At 36.6% G+C, this 18,974-nt stretch overlaps 2 protein-coding genes and 1 pseudogene across 4 annotated transcripts; 1 reads left to right on the forward strand and 2 right to left on the reverse strand.

Moving 5' to 3' along the window:
* Window positions 1–292: 292 nt before the first annotated feature.
* LOC110765325 (uncharacterized) lies at window positions 293–2,981 on the reverse strand. Its single transcript, XM_021968420.2, has 4 exons — window positions 2,840–2,981; window positions 2,430–2,724; window positions 2,155–2,331; window positions 293–908 (listed from the first exon to the last, which is right to left on the reverse strand). Exons 1-4 carry the CDS (start codon window positions 2,963–2,965, stop codon window positions 577–579), a joined length of 930 nt encoding a protein of 309 aa, XP_021824112.2. The 5' UTR covers window positions 2,966–2,981; the 3' UTR covers window positions 293–576.
* A 176-nt stretch (window positions 2,982–3,157) lies between these two features.
* Window positions 3,158–8,723, forward strand: LOC110765311 (pentatricopeptide repeat-containing protein At4g32450, mitochondrial pseudogene; annotated as a pseudogene). The gene is made up of 4 exons (XR_015826351.1): window positions 3,158–3,164; window positions 3,595–3,851; window positions 4,211–6,222; window positions 7,308–8,723. The product of XR_015826351.1 is annotated as a pentatricopeptide repeat-containing protein At4g32450, mitochondrial pseudogene (transcript).
* A 2,813-nt stretch (window positions 8,724–11,536) lies between these two features.
* LOC110765326 (uncharacterized) lies at window positions 11,537–18,472 on the reverse strand. Of its 2 annotated transcripts, none has more exons than XM_021968422.2 (9): window positions 18,256–18,472; window positions 18,055–18,106; window positions 17,142–17,215; window positions 16,475–16,573; window positions 14,305–14,448; window positions 14,083–14,134; window positions 13,409–13,482; window positions 12,791–12,880; window positions 11,537–11,906 (listed from the first exon to the last, which is right to left on the reverse strand). In XM_021968422.2, exons 1-9 carry the CDS (start codon window positions 18,378–18,380, stop codon window positions 11,894–11,896), a joined length of 723 nt encoding a protein of 240 aa, XP_021824114.2. In that variant the 5' UTR covers window positions 18,381–18,472; the 3' UTR covers window positions 11,537–11,893. The 2 variants fall into 2 exon arrangements, with proteins under 2 accessions (XP_021824114.2, XP_021824113.2); XM_021968421.2 differs by having other exon boundaries at window positions 11,537–11,911; window positions 18,256–18,471.
* Between the last annotated feature and the right edge of the window lie 502 nt (window positions 18,473–18,974).

Genomic DNA, 18,974 nt, shown 5'->3' on the forward strand with positions numbered 1-18,974 from the left:
AATATTTTCTGATTTTTCACTTATGTTTCATTACTTACAATCAACACATATATATACAAGTTCCTAAGACATTAGTCAAGCCCCCCAAGTTAGGCAACCAACCAAGTTAGGCAACCAACCTAGTTAGGCAACCAACCTAGTTAGGCAACCAAACTAATCCTCATTAATTGACTAAACATTGTAGGTGCCAAACTAATCCTCATTAATTGACTAAACATTGTAGGTGCCAAACTAATCCTCATTAATTGACTATTGCTAACAGGAAGAAGATGAGAGGGAAATGAAGGAGGGATCGAGGGAGATGGAGCATTATTTGCTCGCACTATAACTTGAATAGAGATCATCCATCCCAACATTAACACCTTAAGGACTCTAAAGACCTATGCATACATGGATACATGCTTTGCCCTTTTCCATAAATGGTTGTTTTAATCAGAAATTGATAGCAGATAACAAACACAATTCCCTTTCCATAAAGCGTTGTTTGAATCAGAAAACGATACTATGTTGCCATATCAAACTACAATTTAGTAATAAGAACCATATTTACCAATTGGCACTGATCTTTGTTCAAGATCAAGACCTATCCAGGTGCAAGAAATCAGGATGGATGTCATCTTCTACCGTCTCATCATCGTTTGCGAATACCGTTTCATAGTTTGTCACTGTCTGGTTGATTTCATTGCTCCGTTGGCCTGCAGTATCTGCATCTTCTCTCCTACTAATGCGTCGCAGGTCATAATCACCACTCTCATCTGGGGTTATGTAGTCATTCCATTTGGAAGCTCCACTAAGTATAGTCTTTGTTGCCTGACATGCTCTTGGTTCCAGCTCATCTCTCATTACAAATTCTCTCCATTTTGAAGTCTCCTTGGTGATTGCTAGCTCGCATTTCATCTGCTCCTCATCTGCCATTCATAATACATTAAAACAAATTCCTTAATTTGCTACACCTTAATTGGTGTTTAAAGTTTCACAATCCCTATCATTGCTGGACATCGAGAGAGGCTCATGTAGTCTAGTATTAGTTCTATTCGAAATCCACCAATCTGCAAAGCGGACACAACTTTGAAACTGGGGTTCCCCAATCTGCAAAGCGGACACAACTTTGAAACTGGGGCTCCCCGCCAGCTGAACCCTACATACAAAGGTACCTTTGGGGGTTTTTTTTTTACCTCAGACCACATGGGAGCAAACCATGGGCCTGACCGTTCCAACTAAACCCTCGTTGGTAGTATTAGTTCTATTCTTTGCTAGCAAAGTTCATATTTCTTCTTTGAGAACTACAGTCAAGAAAATGCATCAGGTCATCCTACCTGAGCGTGAGTAGACTTGGAAACTTGTAAAATGGTTGAGGACTTGGAATGTGGACGAAAGTGTACATGATAGTCATGTGGAATGGAAAAAGCAATGAGTTCAAATGTTGTCAAATCGTAATTACTGTTTTTGTGAAGAAACAAAACTAAATTGCTTATAAGTTCCAATCTGGTTTTTTATTTTTACTTCTTGATGAAAAACTGCAAAACCATCAGATTAAGGGTTTGGGAAACTATTGACATACTATTAGTTCCTATTTCCAGGAAATAGTTGTAGCATACTATCAAAAAACTAGCAGCAGATATGTCATCGTCTTTATTATTGTATTAATCACAGCAAGAACATCTCCAGATCATTCAACTTCATTTTAGTATTTTCTTGACCAAAAACAAACTTAAGTTTAGTGTTTTCTGTTCCAAAAATTGTATCGTTTTTCATTTATTCTTAAGAAACATTTTGTTAGAATAAAGAATCAACAATGAAGACAAAAAAGAAGGCAGAACCTACAAGAAAGTAAGAAACCATATTAACAAATATACAAGTTTTAATTATCTTAGCCATTATCTCCAGGAAGTAACATTCAACTTTTGTATCCGTGTATCAATTTCAACAAACCACAAAGGGCCTTGATTTAACGGTTCCAATAGAATAGCGAAAACCCCGAAAACAAGAAGAACATCAAACAATGCGAATAAAGAAAAAAATGGAAAGCCATTTACCCCAAAGCAAGCTTGACGACAACACCACTACGTATTAGCATTTATACCACCAGATAAGAAGGTACAAGAAATAAGCCTAATTATCATGTAAAGAAACAAACAAATAGAACAAAGTTACCTGCTGGGGAGACAACATGTTTGTTGAAATTCCTCTTAGAGAAAACTGATTTGAGATTGTGAAGTTCATCTGCATCTCCTTTTCTTGTATCTGACCAACAGCCATATTTGTTGAGCTTTCGTTTCTTGGACAACTCTGCCGGAAACTCTGTTACAATCTCATGCTCAAAACCAACCCCTACATAAAAACCAATCAAACACGCAAATACATTAACATCCTCCTATAATCTTTTCCTCAATTTCAAATTTCAATCAAAACCCAATACCAACAATTACCTTCTTCATCTTCTTCTTGCTTCAAGTTGGTGCCCTGATCATCCTTAGAATCGAGGTATTCCGTCCAATCCGTTCGTCTCTTCTTTTCGGTATTGTACGGACTAGTGGAAGAAGCAAGGGCAGGCTGTTGCTGCTGCTGTTGTTGTTGTTGACGGGACATGTTGGAAGACTGGACGAAGAGGCGGAGGTCTTTGGCCATGGGACCTTGAGCAAACACTTGGCGTACAGACTGCTTTTGATTGCAGACTACGCATGTCCACTTGTTGCTTTTGCTGCTCTGCTTCCTCTGCTTCACCTACAATTTAATTTCCATTCATCACCAAACAACGTCAACAAGATTCAGATTCAAATGCTCATATATATATATACCAACATATATTAGATGTATAGCAATTAATAGTATTACATACCTGCATGGTGGAGCATTGGCAGCACTGAACTGCAATGAAGATGGCGGACATTTTCTTTTCGCCCTCTCCTCCCTCTCCGCTTTCGACTTTCACAAGTAAATGTGGGATTTTGATATTTCTGAACATTCTGGAAGCGATCTATTATTTGGGGCTTGGTTTGGGCGCCAAATTTTGGGCTTTCGGGGATTTCATGGGATTTTAAATAATTTTTTTGGCAAAAGTCATTTTAGTCCCTGCAGTTTACCTTATTACCATTTTGGTCTCCATAATTTCAATTTTGTCAATTTCACTTTATAATTTTAAATTTATCACAATTCAATGACACGTTATAAATTTTATCAAATTCCTTCTAATTCTATCCAAAACTCCATACAAGATACCCCTCTATATCAGCAACGCAGTTACAACATCACGAAATTAGAGTGAAATTTGGACGTGTGCTAGAATTACGAAGATATCGAAGTATAGGATTCAATTGCCATAGCTAAAACTACAGGAATAAAAATGAAAATCCCACAAACTACAAGAACGAAAGTGAAAGGGAAAGTGACTTTTTTTTTAAATTTTTTTTTAAAGGTCACTAAAATGGGCTGGCCGGCCCAAACCCGAAATTTCAAGGTTAGGCTCAGGGTTCGGGTTTGAGCGAAATTCCCTCTCCTAGAAACAGGCGCTCAGGTGAGCTGCACTCACTGCCTTCTTCTGCCTTCTTCTGCTTCTTCTTCTTCCTCTTCTCTCGCTCTTTCTCAATTGACGAGACGATGTGGAGGAAGCTGCTGAGATTCTCCTCCAAGTTTCTAACATCCAAAAACTCACTCTACCTCTCTTTCATTTCCTCCTCGGCAGCCAACGACGTCGTTCGACACTCTCTCTCCCAATCCCACCCCTACGGAATCCGAGCCCTTTCGGCGGCTACTGCTGTTGGTCTCGCTTCTGGGGCCACCAAAGCTTCTTCGCACTGGGCTGGCCGCCGCCATGGTCGCTGCTATTGGGAGCTCTCCAAAGCTCGCCTAAGGTATCCATTTTCGTTTCTGTAAATTTGAAAATGGCATTTCTGGGTTTTTACATCCCACCATTTTCATGCATTTAACATGTACCATTTCTGTTGATATTGGATTCTGTTCTTACTGGGGCTTTCGAAGTTTTTGTCAGTTGGAATTTTGTCTTACGAATTTTTTCACCTTTAGTTCCAGTGCATATGCATTTGCTACGGGTCCTGAGCACGAGGAAGTTGAGGCTCAGCATGAGGCTAACAACTTAACTACAATACGATTTTTTTTCTTTTTTTGGCAAATTTAACGTAAGCTTTAAGATCATGAAGTTTGCTTAATTGTAGGCTGCTTTGTGATTTTGTTTCATTGTATGTTTATACAGGGAAGTAACAGTACATCCGAGCCGAGTGGAACTTATAGTGGGCATTATGGTCAAAATAATGTGCAGCTGCAACAGAAACTAAATGGGGCCTGTGCAGATGGTTCAAGGGACCCCCAGCAGAGCTCAAATCAGTACAATCAGAGTTACAATGGGGTTTTTAAGAGAAGCACAAGGAATGAATTTCTGACCCATCCACTTCAACAAGATGGAAATTTTTGTGGGCATAATGGGCAAGAAAATGGAGGGTTGCTGCAGACCCCTGAATTGGATTGGAGACATTTAGAAAATGGAAGTATACAGAATCCATATGCGTCTCGGCAGGAGGGATCCATAGAAGTCAGACAGAATCCAGATGGTTTTGGTTCACAAGGCAATTCAGGGTTTCAGGGAAACCTGAATCAGAATTGTATGCAGAATGTTGCACAATATCAGCAAAATGTAAATGGTTATTACACAAGGAACGATGCAATGCATCAACAGAACCCTAGTTATGGACAGTATCAGCAGAACCCTAGCTATCGACAATATCAACAGAACCCTAGTTATGGACAAAATCAGCAGAATCCTAGGGATGGAAAATATCAGCAAGGCCCTGGTTGTGGACAATATCAGCAAGGCCCTAGTTGTGGACAATATCAGCAAGGCCCTAGTCAATATCAGCAAAGCCCACATGTTGGACAATCTCAAACAAATACGGATCCTTTTCAAAACAGGATAGTGGATTCTCAAGTAGCAAGTGAGTCTAAATCTCAAGGAAAACTGATTGAGGCTTCTGAAAGTAGCCCATACAGTGGTACTCTTCAAAAGTTGGATAATTTTTGCAAGGAGGGCAAAGTTAAGGAGGCTGTGGAGATCTTGGTTGTGCTAGAGAAGCAGCATGTTCATGTGGAATTGCATCTGTATTTACAGTTAATGAAGGCATGCAGGGAGGCTAAAGCTCTGGAAGAAGCAAAATTTGTTCATGAAAACATTACAAAATTAGCGTTTCCTTTGGAAGTGTGCATGTACAACAGAATTTTAGAGATGTATTCTAAATGTGGTTCTATGGACAACGCATTCATGGTTTTCAACAAGATGCCAAAGCCCAATTTGACATCTTGGAACATTATGATAACATGGCTTGCTAAAAATGGCCTTGGGGAAGATGCCATTGATCTATTTAATGAGTTTAAGAAAGCAGGTCTGAAACCTGATGGGCAAATGTTTATTGGTGTTTTCCACGCTTATAGTGTCTTGGAAGATACTACTGAAGGACTGCTGCACTTTGAATCAATGAGCAAAGATTATGGCATTGTCCCGACTATGGATCATTATGTCAGTGTAGTAGATATGCTAGGAAGTACAGGTTATCTGGAAGAAGCTTTGGAGTTAATTGAAAAGATGCCATTGGAACCTAATGTCGATATTTGGAAAACCTTGATGAATCTCTGCAGAGTTCATGGGTATTTGGAGCTAGGGGATCGGTGTGCTGAGCTTATTGAGCAGCTAGATCCCTCCAGCTTAAATGAGCAATCAAAGGCTGGCCTTGTTCCTGCAAAAGATTTGGACCTTGTAAAGGAGAAAGAGAAGAAAAAATTAGCAGCCCAAAATATTTTAGAACTCAGGAGCCGAGTCCATGAATATCAAGCAGGAGATACATCTCATCCTGAGAATGATAAGATTTATGCTCAACTTAGGGGTTTAAGGGAACAAATGAAGGAGGCTGGTTACATTCCAGAGACTAGATTCGTGTTACATGACATAGATCAGGAAGGCAAGGAAGATGCTTTGCTTGCCCATAGTGAGAGACTTGCTGTAGCTTATGCCCTCCTCAGCAGCCCAGCTCGGTCATCTATTAGGGTAATCAAGAATCTTCGTGTTTGTGGTGATTGCCATAATGCATTGAAGATTATTTCAAAAATTGTAGGCAGGGAACTCATCATGCGAGATGCTAAGAGATTCCACCATTTCAAAGATGGCTTGTGCTCTTGCCGAGATTATTGGTGAACAACATGAAACTTGATTCATCTCAGGTAATATTTTTCTCTCTTAACTTTATTTTTTTTATAGAAGCAATATTTTTTTTTAAATTTTGAGTACTTAAAATGCAGCTATGAGAAAAAGAAATATTTCTAATGCTATCATGCTTTTGGAAGGGTTTTGTGGTTGTTTGGAGGAAGTGGATTAGGGGGCATTTGAGTATAAATTTTTGGTCTTAATTAATGGGAGACCAAGAATTTGGAGCATGTAGAGGGCTTATTCAAGAGAGAATCAGATTGCAAGGCCTTTTGCGGACGATGAAGTGAGGAGAGTCCAGATGGGTGTCATAATTTAGTACATTCTAAAGGATATGACAAGTTGTTTCTTGCTTTGTAAGTAGACGTCTTATCCACTACCAGATGTTACTTGAATGCTCTTGATTCTTGACATTTAAGTCTTTGTTTCTTATTTCAGAATAAAGAAGAAAAAAGTAAGCCGCCTTAGTCACATTGAGCTTTTGAGGTCATTGAGCTATATGTTTTCAGTCAAAATTGAGTTTGGTACTTAAAAAGCTAAAATGAGCTCGGCAAGAAAGCTTTTTTTAAATCTTTTTCTTGTGTTATTCTTTTTTTCCCCTATCGATAAGCAAGTGCACAAGCAAAAACATTACTTTACAGTAAATGTTTACTGTCCTATTGAGGTTTTATGTTGATGAATGTTTAGACAGAATATGAATTAGGATACAGTATTAGATAAAGCACTTCCAAATTCACTTCAATATCTTTGTAATGCTTACTATATGTGCAGTGTCTCACTCTGTACTCAATTTTTTGCTTCACACTGACGTCTTACTTTCTCATAATTATGTTAACAAAAATAACTAAGATAAGATGGAGTGAGGGTATAAAAAAGCATCTAAGATAAAGCATTAGAGGAACTTTAAGAGTTCTATAACTCTGTTGAGCGATTGTAATACTTGTTTTCCTTCTGCTGGTGAACATTTTTCTGGTAGTTGATCCTGAGTTGGTTTATGATGTTTGAGTAGTTAATGGCTCATTGCCTGCAGTATCTTCAGTTGTTTAGTATTAATTTTTTGTCTTGATTAGGTGTTAAATCATTAGAAATTGTTTGGTTGTAGGTGTTTGAGATGGATAATTATGCCAAAATGAATTGAACAAAGTGAAGACCATATCCTTCAGGACGCATTACGATAGTTCATGCAGTCACCTGAGCATCTGCTGCTGGTTTAGCTGGCACTGCTTCATTGGCAAGCAAGGTGACCCAATGAATTCACACTTCCTTCTGTAAATGTTACATGACAATAAAATTCTGATTTGCATCACCTGAAATATTTGATCGACTGGGAATTTGGGGACTAATGTTGCAACTTTTATGACAAGGTTGTTGCAGGCTAATATGTTGGCAGCTGGTCTTGCAGCTTCCATTATAATACTTATGCATTCGTATATACTCCATTGAAGCAGATTCACCCAATAAATACATGGGTTGGTGCTGTTGTTGTTGCTACCCCTCTCCACTGCTAGGGTAATTTGCTCCCTTATTTTCTTTGGGCTACATGCTTTCTTCAGTGGACTTATTGGAGTAGCTTTATATATTGCTTTGGCTATTGACAACTTATGTCTTCAATTAACTCATAATGTAGTGTTAGTTGTTGCAACATGTTTTTGCAGCCCAGAACTGATCAGTGTTTTCTGAAATCCCCATTAAACTTTTTATTTTGGTCTTTGGTGAGATATTTCCCATTAAGCTTAAATAACAAACAAGTTTGATTTTCAGTACTAAAAAAATTCCCACTGTTTTACACAACGCGTATCCAAATCCAGCAGCCAAAAATCAGTTTCATTCCATGTATTTTTCAAGATCAAAATCCTAACTGGAAGTTTCTTCAATACTTGATTAACAAAGACAGCTTTATTTTTTAATATGATCCAATCAGAAGTCTAAAGTATTCCAATTTGAAGTTTTGCACCGTATTGGCTTTAACAAATTTTCTATTGGTTGCTTCTGAGGTCTTGGTGGCAATCTGTTTTTGCGACTTACATTTTATTGCAGTATTCCACTTGAATAGCAACCAACCCAGCGGCTTTTACAGGAGCCCTTTAGGATTTTATTACCCGTCAGTACACCACACGACATCTCACCTCACCTCAACATCATCAGCATCATCTTGAGATGGTAGGAGAACTTGTTGCAATTTCATTTCATTTGTTTAGGAGATGATATGAGAGAAAGGGTGTTAATCCTTATAGGAAGATTCTTAATTGGCAGGGTGTGAACACTGTTATGATCGTGAAAGATGGAGGTACATCGGAGACGAGTATACGCAAACCACCTCCATACTTGCCTCCACCTAATGACTCACCTACCATTCAAGATTCGGCTGGAGAAGTAGATGGATTTTGATGTGATAGAACTATAAGTTGTAGATTGAAGACCCCGTGAGATAGTAGTTTTTCCCTAATAAATTGACGTAGACAAGTGTAACTTATGATTTTGAATATTTTATCAATATATTACTAGATTTTGGTCATGTGTTTTTGTTGGCCCTGAACCATTTTGTTGATTGCTTAGAGCTGTATAAGTTGTGGGAATGGAGTGGATGAGTATGAAGAAGGTGATCGGAGGGACTGGGAGTTATCAAATATGGAATTTTTTGTTGAAAATAGAAGTAAATTACAAAGAAGATCCACGGGATCTGTAAAGCAAACATATCAAAATACAAACGATTTAAAACTTCCAAGAGATAATCATTGAACCAAATACAAAATACAAGGATGTAAAGAAGAAGAGGTCCCTTGTTTTGCCGAAGTATCTGTAGCAGCGTCGCTTGATTAGTCTTTTTTCGGTCGACCCACTTGATTAGTATCGCCTAGGAGTGTTGTAGAGAAAACTGAGGGAATCGTTGAAGTAGATGCCAAATATCAAGTGTGGAATTTGGTTGTTTTGCACTTCTTTCCTTTTGAGATTCTTGAAACTTCAAATTAATCTCTCTCTCTTTTTTTGTTGTTAGACTAAGCCTTGTACATTGCCTTCTCTTCAATCTGTCACCCATGGAGAAAATACAACCATCCCTTCATTCCCCCACTAACGGAAGTCTCATCACTATTCTTAGTATTGATTGAGGTGGAATAAGAGGGATTATCGCAGGAGTTATACTCAAGTTCCTAGAGTTTCAGCTTCAAGTAAAAAGATTAAAACCAGAACTCTATATATGCTTAGTGGGATTGTTACTTATGAGCAATATATGGTACCAAACTCTGTTCACCAAACAATGTTCCGTTCATTAAAATATATGAGTTCAATCTGCACTTCTGTTAGTTGATAGCATGTTATAGGAACTTCTAGGATATAATATAGTTGCATGTGTAACACAAGGTTTATATGTTATTGGAGCGTATAATATAGATAAATAAATACGTGTATTACAATATGAGTGGATTAGCCACGTCATCACGTGGGGCTACACCTAGCTAGCAAGTTTATGCATTTCTCACAATTTGATATTTGTGTGTTTCTCATGCTTTTTTTAAAATAAAATAAAATTCGAATAAGACTAATTTTTGCTTTAGTTGTTAGCTATATGCAGAAGCTGGATGGTAAGCATGTAAGACTTGCAAATTATTTTCATGTGGTTGCAGGGACGAGCACAGGTGGCCTTGTGGTGGCCATGCTTACTACCCCAGATGAAAATAATCGTCCCTTGTATGCTGCTAAAGATATCATCCCCTTTTATCTCGGAAACTGCCCTAAAGTCTTTTCAGTCAACAATTAACTGTACTTGGGTTGGGGAAAGACTTTAGGACAGTGTTTGAGATAAAAAGAGATGATATCTTCAGCAGCATACAAGGGATGATTATTTTCATATGGAGTAGTAAGCATGGCCGCCACAAGGTCACATGTGCTCGTCCTTGCAACCACATGAAAATAATGTGCAAGTCTTACATGCTTACCATCTAGCTTCTATATATAGCTAACAACTAAAGAAAAAATTAGTCGTATTAGATTTTTATTTTATTTTTAAAAAAGCATGAGAAACACACCAACATCAAATTGTGAGAAGTGCATAAACATGCTAGCTAGGGGTAGCACCACGTGATGACGTGACTAATCCACTTATATTGTAATACGCATATTTATTTATCTATATTATACGCCCCAATAACATATGAACCTTGTGTTACACATGTCACTATATTATATATCCTAGAAGTTCCTATAACATGCTATTAGCCAACAAAAATGTAGATTGGACTCGTATATTTTAATGAATGAAACATTGTTTGGTGAACAAAGTTTGGTACTATATATTGCTCATAATTAATAATCTCACTAAACATATATAGAGTTTTGGTTTTGAACTTTTTACCTGAAGCTCAGAATCTAGGAACTTGAGTATAGCTCCTGCGATGATCCCTCTTATTCCACCTTCACGAATACTATGAAAGTATGAATAGTGACGAGACTTCCGTATTGGGAGAATGAATGGATGATCGTGTTTTCTCCATGGGTGAGAGATTGACAAGAAGGCAATGCACAAGACTTAATCTAGCAACAAAAAATAGGAGAGATTAATTTGACGTTTCAAGAATCTCCAAGGGAAAGCTTTGCAAGTTGTGGGATTAACCTTGAGTTGTGTGTGGGCTTTATATAGAGATCTTTCCCTTCTACAATCAGGAAATTTTAGTTTCCTATTTTATTCAAGGTTGTATTTACTTTCCTTGCGTAATTAGGACTTCTTTCCTATATTGTTAGGATTTCCTGGATTTATAAGGTGAAGAATAAATCTTCCTACGCAGACACAAGTTTCTATTTTGTAAATAGTACTGCATTCTTCCACCATCAAGAACCAAATTTTGATCGCAACAACCAAGCAAACTGACCTTCCCCAGCTCTTCCTCAATAAGACAACACCATCAACAGTCTGTTCAGACCCGCAATCATTTGGGTCATACAGAAAAAGAATTTGGCCTTCACCGCCATTTGCCTCTCCAATATACTCTTCTTCAACCACCTTAACCTTGACCTCCCCTGTTTCTTCCATATCAGGGTTTGCCGTATCCTTAAACCAATCCTCTATAGACTCGATCAAAATCCAAGAACGAATCTGCAGACGTCAAGTCTCTGGGATCAACAGGGTCAAGTGGGTCCTTCAAATTCTTGGTCTTTGAAGCTATGGAAGGTTAGTTCAGGGACGAGCCCTACCATGGAGAACGTAGACAGGAAAAATTGGGTGGAAGAATGAGATAAATGAAATTCCATGGCTGCTTTTGCTTGTTTTTTCTGTTTTTTTTTTCTTATTTTGTGAATTAGAATAATTAGGGTTTGTTTGGGTAAAAATAGGGAGCATGAGGGAACAAATTATTTTTTTTGTCCAAATAAAAAACTTCATTTTTAGGTCCTTAAGTGAGCCGGACTGTAATTTACAATATTTTATGTATTTTTTCATGCATGATAAAGTGATACCACAGATCAATTCCCAAATTTACAGATTTGGCATCCATGTAAAGAACATGGATCATATATGAAGAGATTGCTCATGTGGCATGGATCGGAGAGTTTATAATGGAACTGCTCCACTGCTCCTCTCCTTGACCAAATAAAGAAAACTATATGCCTTCAAATGATGCAGCACTTTGAACAAGCTATACAGGTCTTGAATTGCACATCAACCTCAAATTTTAGTCTCCTCATATCAAAACTCTCTCACATCTGCTTTCTGCCCTACAACAAACAACAACAAAATAAACTTTACATCACAATTGAACTGTTCAATCCTCACATCTGCATTTTTCTTTCTTTTTTCTGTTCTTTGTATTCATGTTCTTACTCACACATCCTACACACAAGATGCTGCAAAACTTAGCCTAAGACATATTGGACACAGTTTTAAAAAAAAATTATTTTTTCCGTACCTCCATTTATAAAGCAAACAATTCAAGAATACCACAAGACTAATACATGTCCAGAAAAGACTTCTAACTTGAATAAATGTATGAGAAAAACCAATCCTGATAGAAAAGAAGGGGCTCAGATTTCTTTCTTTTTCGTAACTTCTGTGCTCGACTCTTGAAAATCAAAGAAAACCTAACTATTTCTAGGAATTGAGACTCCCAGCAAGATCAAGCTTCCTTGCTACTGTAGCAATGTTGCTTTCTATTGTTTCTTTAGAAGACTCTCTTCGGGTTATCTCATTAATCAGTCCATCCATATATTTCCAGTATCATTGTTTAACAGATTTCTTCAACCAAGTTGCTGGTGTGCAGGAACAAACTAGCTTACTCATTACTTCTCCCATTTACAATTTTGATTAACAACATACGTTAAAGACTTCCAATCAAATTTAACTATTCTCACCCCATTTTTACTTTTTTTTCTTTTATGCATACCAAATTTTGTTTCCTGTAGTTTCAAGTTTCAACAAATAGCTTTATATATTGCCCACTTAATCTCCATTCCAAACAAACCAGTTAAGTACTTCAGACAGCATATCATAAATACAACAGAACAGGTGAATTGAAATTTGGTTTCTGAAAATTATACAACAGTTATCTGATACGCAAAATATTGAAGTAGACTCTATAAAAAAAACTGTAGGCTTACCTGCTACCACCTTTTAGTAAAACAAGGTAGATTGGATCTTGGGATGCCAGCCCCAGCAGCTGCCGGACAATGTAGATACATGTGGTAATGCTGGAAAGTAGAGACAATAAAGTTCAAGCTATTATAATCGACCCTAATGAGCTAGCAGCAGACTCATGATGTTATAAAATGAGTTTCTAGACCCCAAATGATAAAACTTAACACACCCCAAATATCATCTTATTATCAAATTCTATAACCAAACCATTTTTGTAATTCTGTCGTTTTAGCTCACCATCAATCTACAATATATTATGGCATCATTACTAATGAAAATTGAAAACTGAAACATAAAATTACACAACAATTCAAAGTAAAAAAGTTGCTTTCCTCACTTATAAAACATTGATGAATACCCATTGTAAAAACAATATATAGATAAACCAAAGGTTTTGATCTGGAAATCATACAGATCATACAGATAATCTGATTCAAACAATTGTGTGTCAATCAAGTTATTGTCTATAAATTGTATACTGCAGCTAGCAAATATTTACAGATGCATTATCACATCAGAAAATGGATGCCTTCTCAACAGATAATAAGAAAGTATATGATGTTTAAAACCATGAGAGATACCTGCCAAAACATATCAGAAAGATTATCCAAAGGACTGCAGTAATCCAACTTGATTCTTTGTAGGCAACCCAAACCTGATTTTTATGCAAGCAGAGAAGATTAGAAGATTGTTAATTCGAAATTAACGCATATTGATGCACACAGATAATGTTCAAATTTTACTTACTCACAAGGATTTCAAGTAAAACTGAAGAAAGAAGATTAAGAACCTAGGTAGGTTGAAGAAACTAGGTTACAGGAAATCACCATAAAGCAAAATTGATCATTACTTTCTATTTTCGAAGTATACAAATGAACTTGGAAAAAGGGAGGGGAAAAAAATCAGTGAGGCAACCAGCAACCCTCAGCCACGAATTTTAGAATATTCATTATGACTTTAGTTGCTGCATAACACAAATTCCTGAATGACATTTTTCTTGTTGGTATATGGATGTTTTTGAACATTCTACTATAAGACTCCAATCATTCATTAGTTCAAGGTAACTTACTTAAACAGAAGTACACCCTGACTTGGTTGTTTTCTAAGTTGGAATTCTTATTTAACATGCAACTTAATGGTAATCAATTTCAGTTAATTGATTATCGATTTCTATTTACTCCCCCAGCCTCTCGCAAGATACTGGAAACATGAATAATTAGGTATTATAGAACTATAAAGGGTATGTAAGACATACTGATAGAGCAACAACATTGATATAAAAGTCGATTAGTGTTGCTGTCATCCACCTGCAAACATGTAGAGTAGCTAACTTTTAATTACATGACTGAAATGAACAGCGCAATCAAAATTTGTAACTAAGACAGTGCTTACTACTACACCAAAATTCTCTTACAGAGTAAATAAATTCACAAGACAAGAATATCAGACAGGACTGAAAAAGTAAATAAATACTTACGGAGTCAAAAGCTCTGTGCGAAAAGGGGTACCATCTGTGAAGAGTGTGTATAGCAGAGTACCCAGCATCAAAAGACCCAAGGCACTAAAAAGGACTCTTGCAATCCAAACAGGGGAAAGCTTATCCTTATTTTCCATATCATACCTATATGAGAATGTTTCTCAAAGATCAGTTTTTATTGGAACAGGGCAAGTTAAAAGATGTGCATGATATCATTCTATTCTATTAACTGCTAGTTAACTTAAAATTTCTCAAACATTATCATCTCCACTCAAGGGGATGATAGAGGAAAATGAAAAATGATGGTAAGAAAGATACAATTTATCTAGTGCAATAAAATGAAAAGCAGCTATGCAGTTTCCTAAAGCATAAGATGCATGTGTGCGCGAATCCCACTAATAAAACCTCTACAAATTCTAGTAATATGCACACATGCATTGTTGAACCACCATTATCTGATTAAGCTCAGTATCATATAGAGCTTTATCTGACTGAGAAAATGAAAACCAGCAGAAGTAAAGCAACCACATTCACAAAAGGGAGCATGCATATGCAGTTTCCTAAAGCATAACAAGACGTGCATTTGTGTGTGTATGTGCACGTGTGTCTCACTAAGTAAACCTGTAAAAGTTCTAGCATATGGATGTTGAGATGCGGCTAGAAATTAGACATAAGATGCAATTTTAGTTTTTCTGTTTTTTCAAGCGAGGTGGAACTTGCCTGAACTTTCAGAAGGGAGTTTTTGTAAAGAACACTGTTTTTCAAGTGAGATAACTTTGTAACCCATATTGAGAAGTGAGAGAAACTTCAAGAGTGTGGGAGTAAGTTCTTGGGTGTATTTGGTCACCCTATTGAGAAGGGTTGAGAGGCGTGAAATTACTTGTGAATGTATGAGGAAGAGGTTATCTCCTCTTCGTTGTAATTTTGCTATCTTTATAGTGGATTGTCGTCATCATCGTAAAATTTGGGGTGAACCTCATAAATCTTGTGTGTTGTGTGATTGATTGTTTTCTAACAATTGACACATGCACATGCAATGCGGAACCACCATTATCTAGCAAACTCCAATGATTATATAGAGCTCAATTATCAGATATAGCACAACTGTGAACTGCTTAGTTTAAAGTAAAGTAAAATTCCTCTTGAAGTGTTAACTTGTAAACAAATCACCTCATGCATTTAATTCACACAGACTAAATTGAAACCATCCAAGAATGTCTCTCCTATATTGTCTCAACCCCTTTTCAAATGCAGCCAGCCTTTTCTTGTATTGCTGTGCCAATCTCGGCAGAAATTCAACAACACCTTTCACTTGCATCCCTTTCCTTTCTCAAATAGCCTCTTCACAATATCACACCTTCTTTCTTTCAGTTACAGCCCGTTGCCAGTATCACAACTTCACAAACCCCAACCATCTCCAATAATACTATTTTCTCTCCCTATCCAATCTAATTTTTTATAATCATCCATGGCTACCTAAGACAACTCTGTTTCCTCCGCTTTCATTGTTCTTACCAGAATGTCCTCCTTCTCTACTAGAACATCCTTCTTGGTTCAACATATCACCTACCTTGTTACAGTCAAACAGACAAATTTGAACCATCCCTTTTGGTATATAAGATATTTTCTCCTATAAAATACTTTTTGTGCTCTGCAGTGTGTGTAAATTCTACAAACCACTAATGGGTTGCTTGTACACATAAAAGAAAACTAAATTAAGTCAACAGTTATGAAATATCAGAGGTCCTAAATATAAAGTCAAAATTCTTTGCCAGTTTCGTTCTATATTTCTAATTGATAACCACAGCATCATATTTGAATTATCTCAGAGATTAAAACTTAGGAACATTCAATTAAAAGATAAATTTAATAGAATATAATAATTGAATCTTGATAGAGCACACTGGACCGTGCTAGAACTAACAACCCAGGACCTTGAAACATCCAAATCCTCTAGGAACAATAATTAATAAAAAGATCAGAATTAAAGAAATTAAAAACCCTACAACCTAGCCTGAACAATGTTTTTCCAACTAACAAAGCCAGATGGGATTTACATAAAATATGTGATTAATTGACACGATTCTTTCTGCACATCTTCCATAACCATAGATTCTATACACGAATTTGATTCCAACATGAGAGCATGGGTGAAGTTCAGTTTACCTACTTGTTTGAATGTCGCAACAGAACATAGTACATGGGATCTTGCGATTCTTGAGTCGATAGCTTCATGAATTGGAAAAGAATGTAGGCACATGTAGTGATACTACAAACAGAAACCAAAAAAGAGAAACCAATTATTAACAAACTACTAAAAGGTATAATGAACCAGATCAAATGACAAGCTTCTCTAGCACAAATTGTGTCCCAGGAGAGAGCATACAAATATTAACAGCCACATCCAATGCAGTACCAAACACAAGGGGTCAAAAGAATATTATAAGCTCAGACCAAACTTTCACACTCAAATTAGAACACTAATCATTTGCATGAAATGATGAATTAAAAAAAGCACCAAATATGTAAAGACAATTATTACCAGAAAAATAGAATATATATAATGTACGCAAAGAACAAAAAAATAGAAGTACATAACTTTAGCATTGCTAAAGATTCATCTATGGAGGCAATTTTTATTCAAAATTTCAGAAAAAAAAAAAGACGTGCAAAGTAGAAACTTAAACAAACCTGTTGAAGTCTCAACATAATTTCAAGAGGAATAAAGTAAACAGAGCCTTCATATCATTTAACTCCCTCGAATATATAGATTCTCAACTCCCATATGACACACTGAATGAAGAACATAGGTATTTATGAGAGGCTAGAAAGCAAACCTTCCTAAACATGCTAGCAGAATTACCCATAGTGTTGCACTAATCCAGTTTGACTCCTTGTACGAAATCCAAACCTGATACGAGAAACAAATTTTATATAATCCCATGTGAAATTTAATTTAATAAGACCTAACCGTTTGCAGAAGGTGCATTCAACTCTATACAACATGAAATAACAAGTAAATCAAGAGACATCTGAGTGAAAGGACTTATAAAATCATTTTATGTACACCTAAAGCACCTAAACAGCCAGTAATAGGAGTATCTTCGTATTCAAATAGTCTATTTGAACATCTCAAAATGAAATTACAATACAACACTGTAAGGTCATAATCCTGAGAAATAAGGGGAAGAGAGTACGGCTAAGTAAGGTAAAAGAAAGACACAGACGCTTGGAGTCATTCCTGATGCGACATGACAACACTTGGACTTGAAAAGAGTAACCAAAGAGGGCAGAGTTTAACAAAAAGTCCAAACCCAAACACCAGAGCATCCTTCGTGAAATTTTCGTATAGACCAGTGAGGACATATTCCTCACAAAAGAAATAAACCTATAAGGAAAGCTTAGGATCCTATACTTGGTTGATAAGCAATGTGTATTCTAGCCACATCAACTCTTTGAAATGCATAGGATTACAACAAAAGCTGATTGCAAGTTTCAAGCTACTAAAGTGCCTCAGTCATGTTTAACATCCAAAGTACAGGTAAAAAAATACACGATTTTATTGCATATAGAAAATCAATAATTGATTTTATGGATTTTAAACAAAGCTATTGTATGATATTTATTGAAAAGAAAGAACATAGAAATCTTTTTCTCAAGTAAAATTATCACAACAATTACAAAGATGAAACTTGAAGAATTCTCAATGAAAGTGAGAAATTAGCATAAAAAATTTGTTTGTGCTCATACCGCCAAAGGTACAACATTGATATAGAAATCAACCAAGGTTGCCACCATCCACCTGAAACAAATTCCAAAATTTCACAAGATTAAAAGAAAACAAAACCTCCATAGCAGTCGAAAACGAGAAAAAAGATGAAGGAAGAAGAAAAGATTGAAGCTTTAAACAATAATGTTGGCACAAAAATAGTTTAGAGAGCGAGAGAGTACGGAGTAAGAAGGTCCTTGCGAAAAGGAAGACCATCGGTGGAGAGAGTGTAAGTGAGAGTGAAGACCATCACACAGCCTAAAGCCGCAAACAGAATTCTTAAACCAATCACCAATGAATTCGCCATTGCCTCCGCCTTCACTCTTGGTCTGCTCTTACTCTGGGAATGAAGAAAAAGAAAAGAGCTGACAAATGCGAACACTTTTCAACAACGACTGTGCGTGTGGTAAGGAGGAAGGCAGAAAGGCACGGACCCCCAAGTTCCACGTAGAAGTTTGGCGCTTAAACTGAAGGGCCAAGTTGTAAATAGACACAACAAAGTGAAGTACCGTAATATTTATAGGGGTAGTCTGATAAATTGCCCCGTGAACTTGTATGTAACTCTCAATTTATTCATGATTTTTTTTTTTAGTGAATTAAGGGCTCAAATTAAATTTTATTATCAATATTCCCCTCACCGTCAAAATCCGAACATTTCATCCATTAATCCATCTATTTGACTCACGTTGACTTTTTTTTTAAGGGTTATTTTGGTCATTTAGCGCGGATTGAATTACCAACCTCTCTCACACACTTTGCACATTGCTTTCACATGACTTTAAATTACAAATTCAAGTTCACATATTACTTCCAAAAATTAAAAAAAAAGTTCACATATTACTGTCCACAAGCTCACAAACTAACAATACTAATAATCATCTAAAAATTCACTAATTAACAT

The sequence above is a fragment of the Prunus avium genome, chromosome 8 (genome assembly GCF_965620075.1).
Source record: "Prunus avium chromosome 8, drPruAviu1.hap1.1, whole genome shotgun sequence".
NCBI lineage: Eukaryota > Viridiplantae > Streptophyta > Magnoliopsida > Rosales > Rosaceae > Prunus > Prunus avium.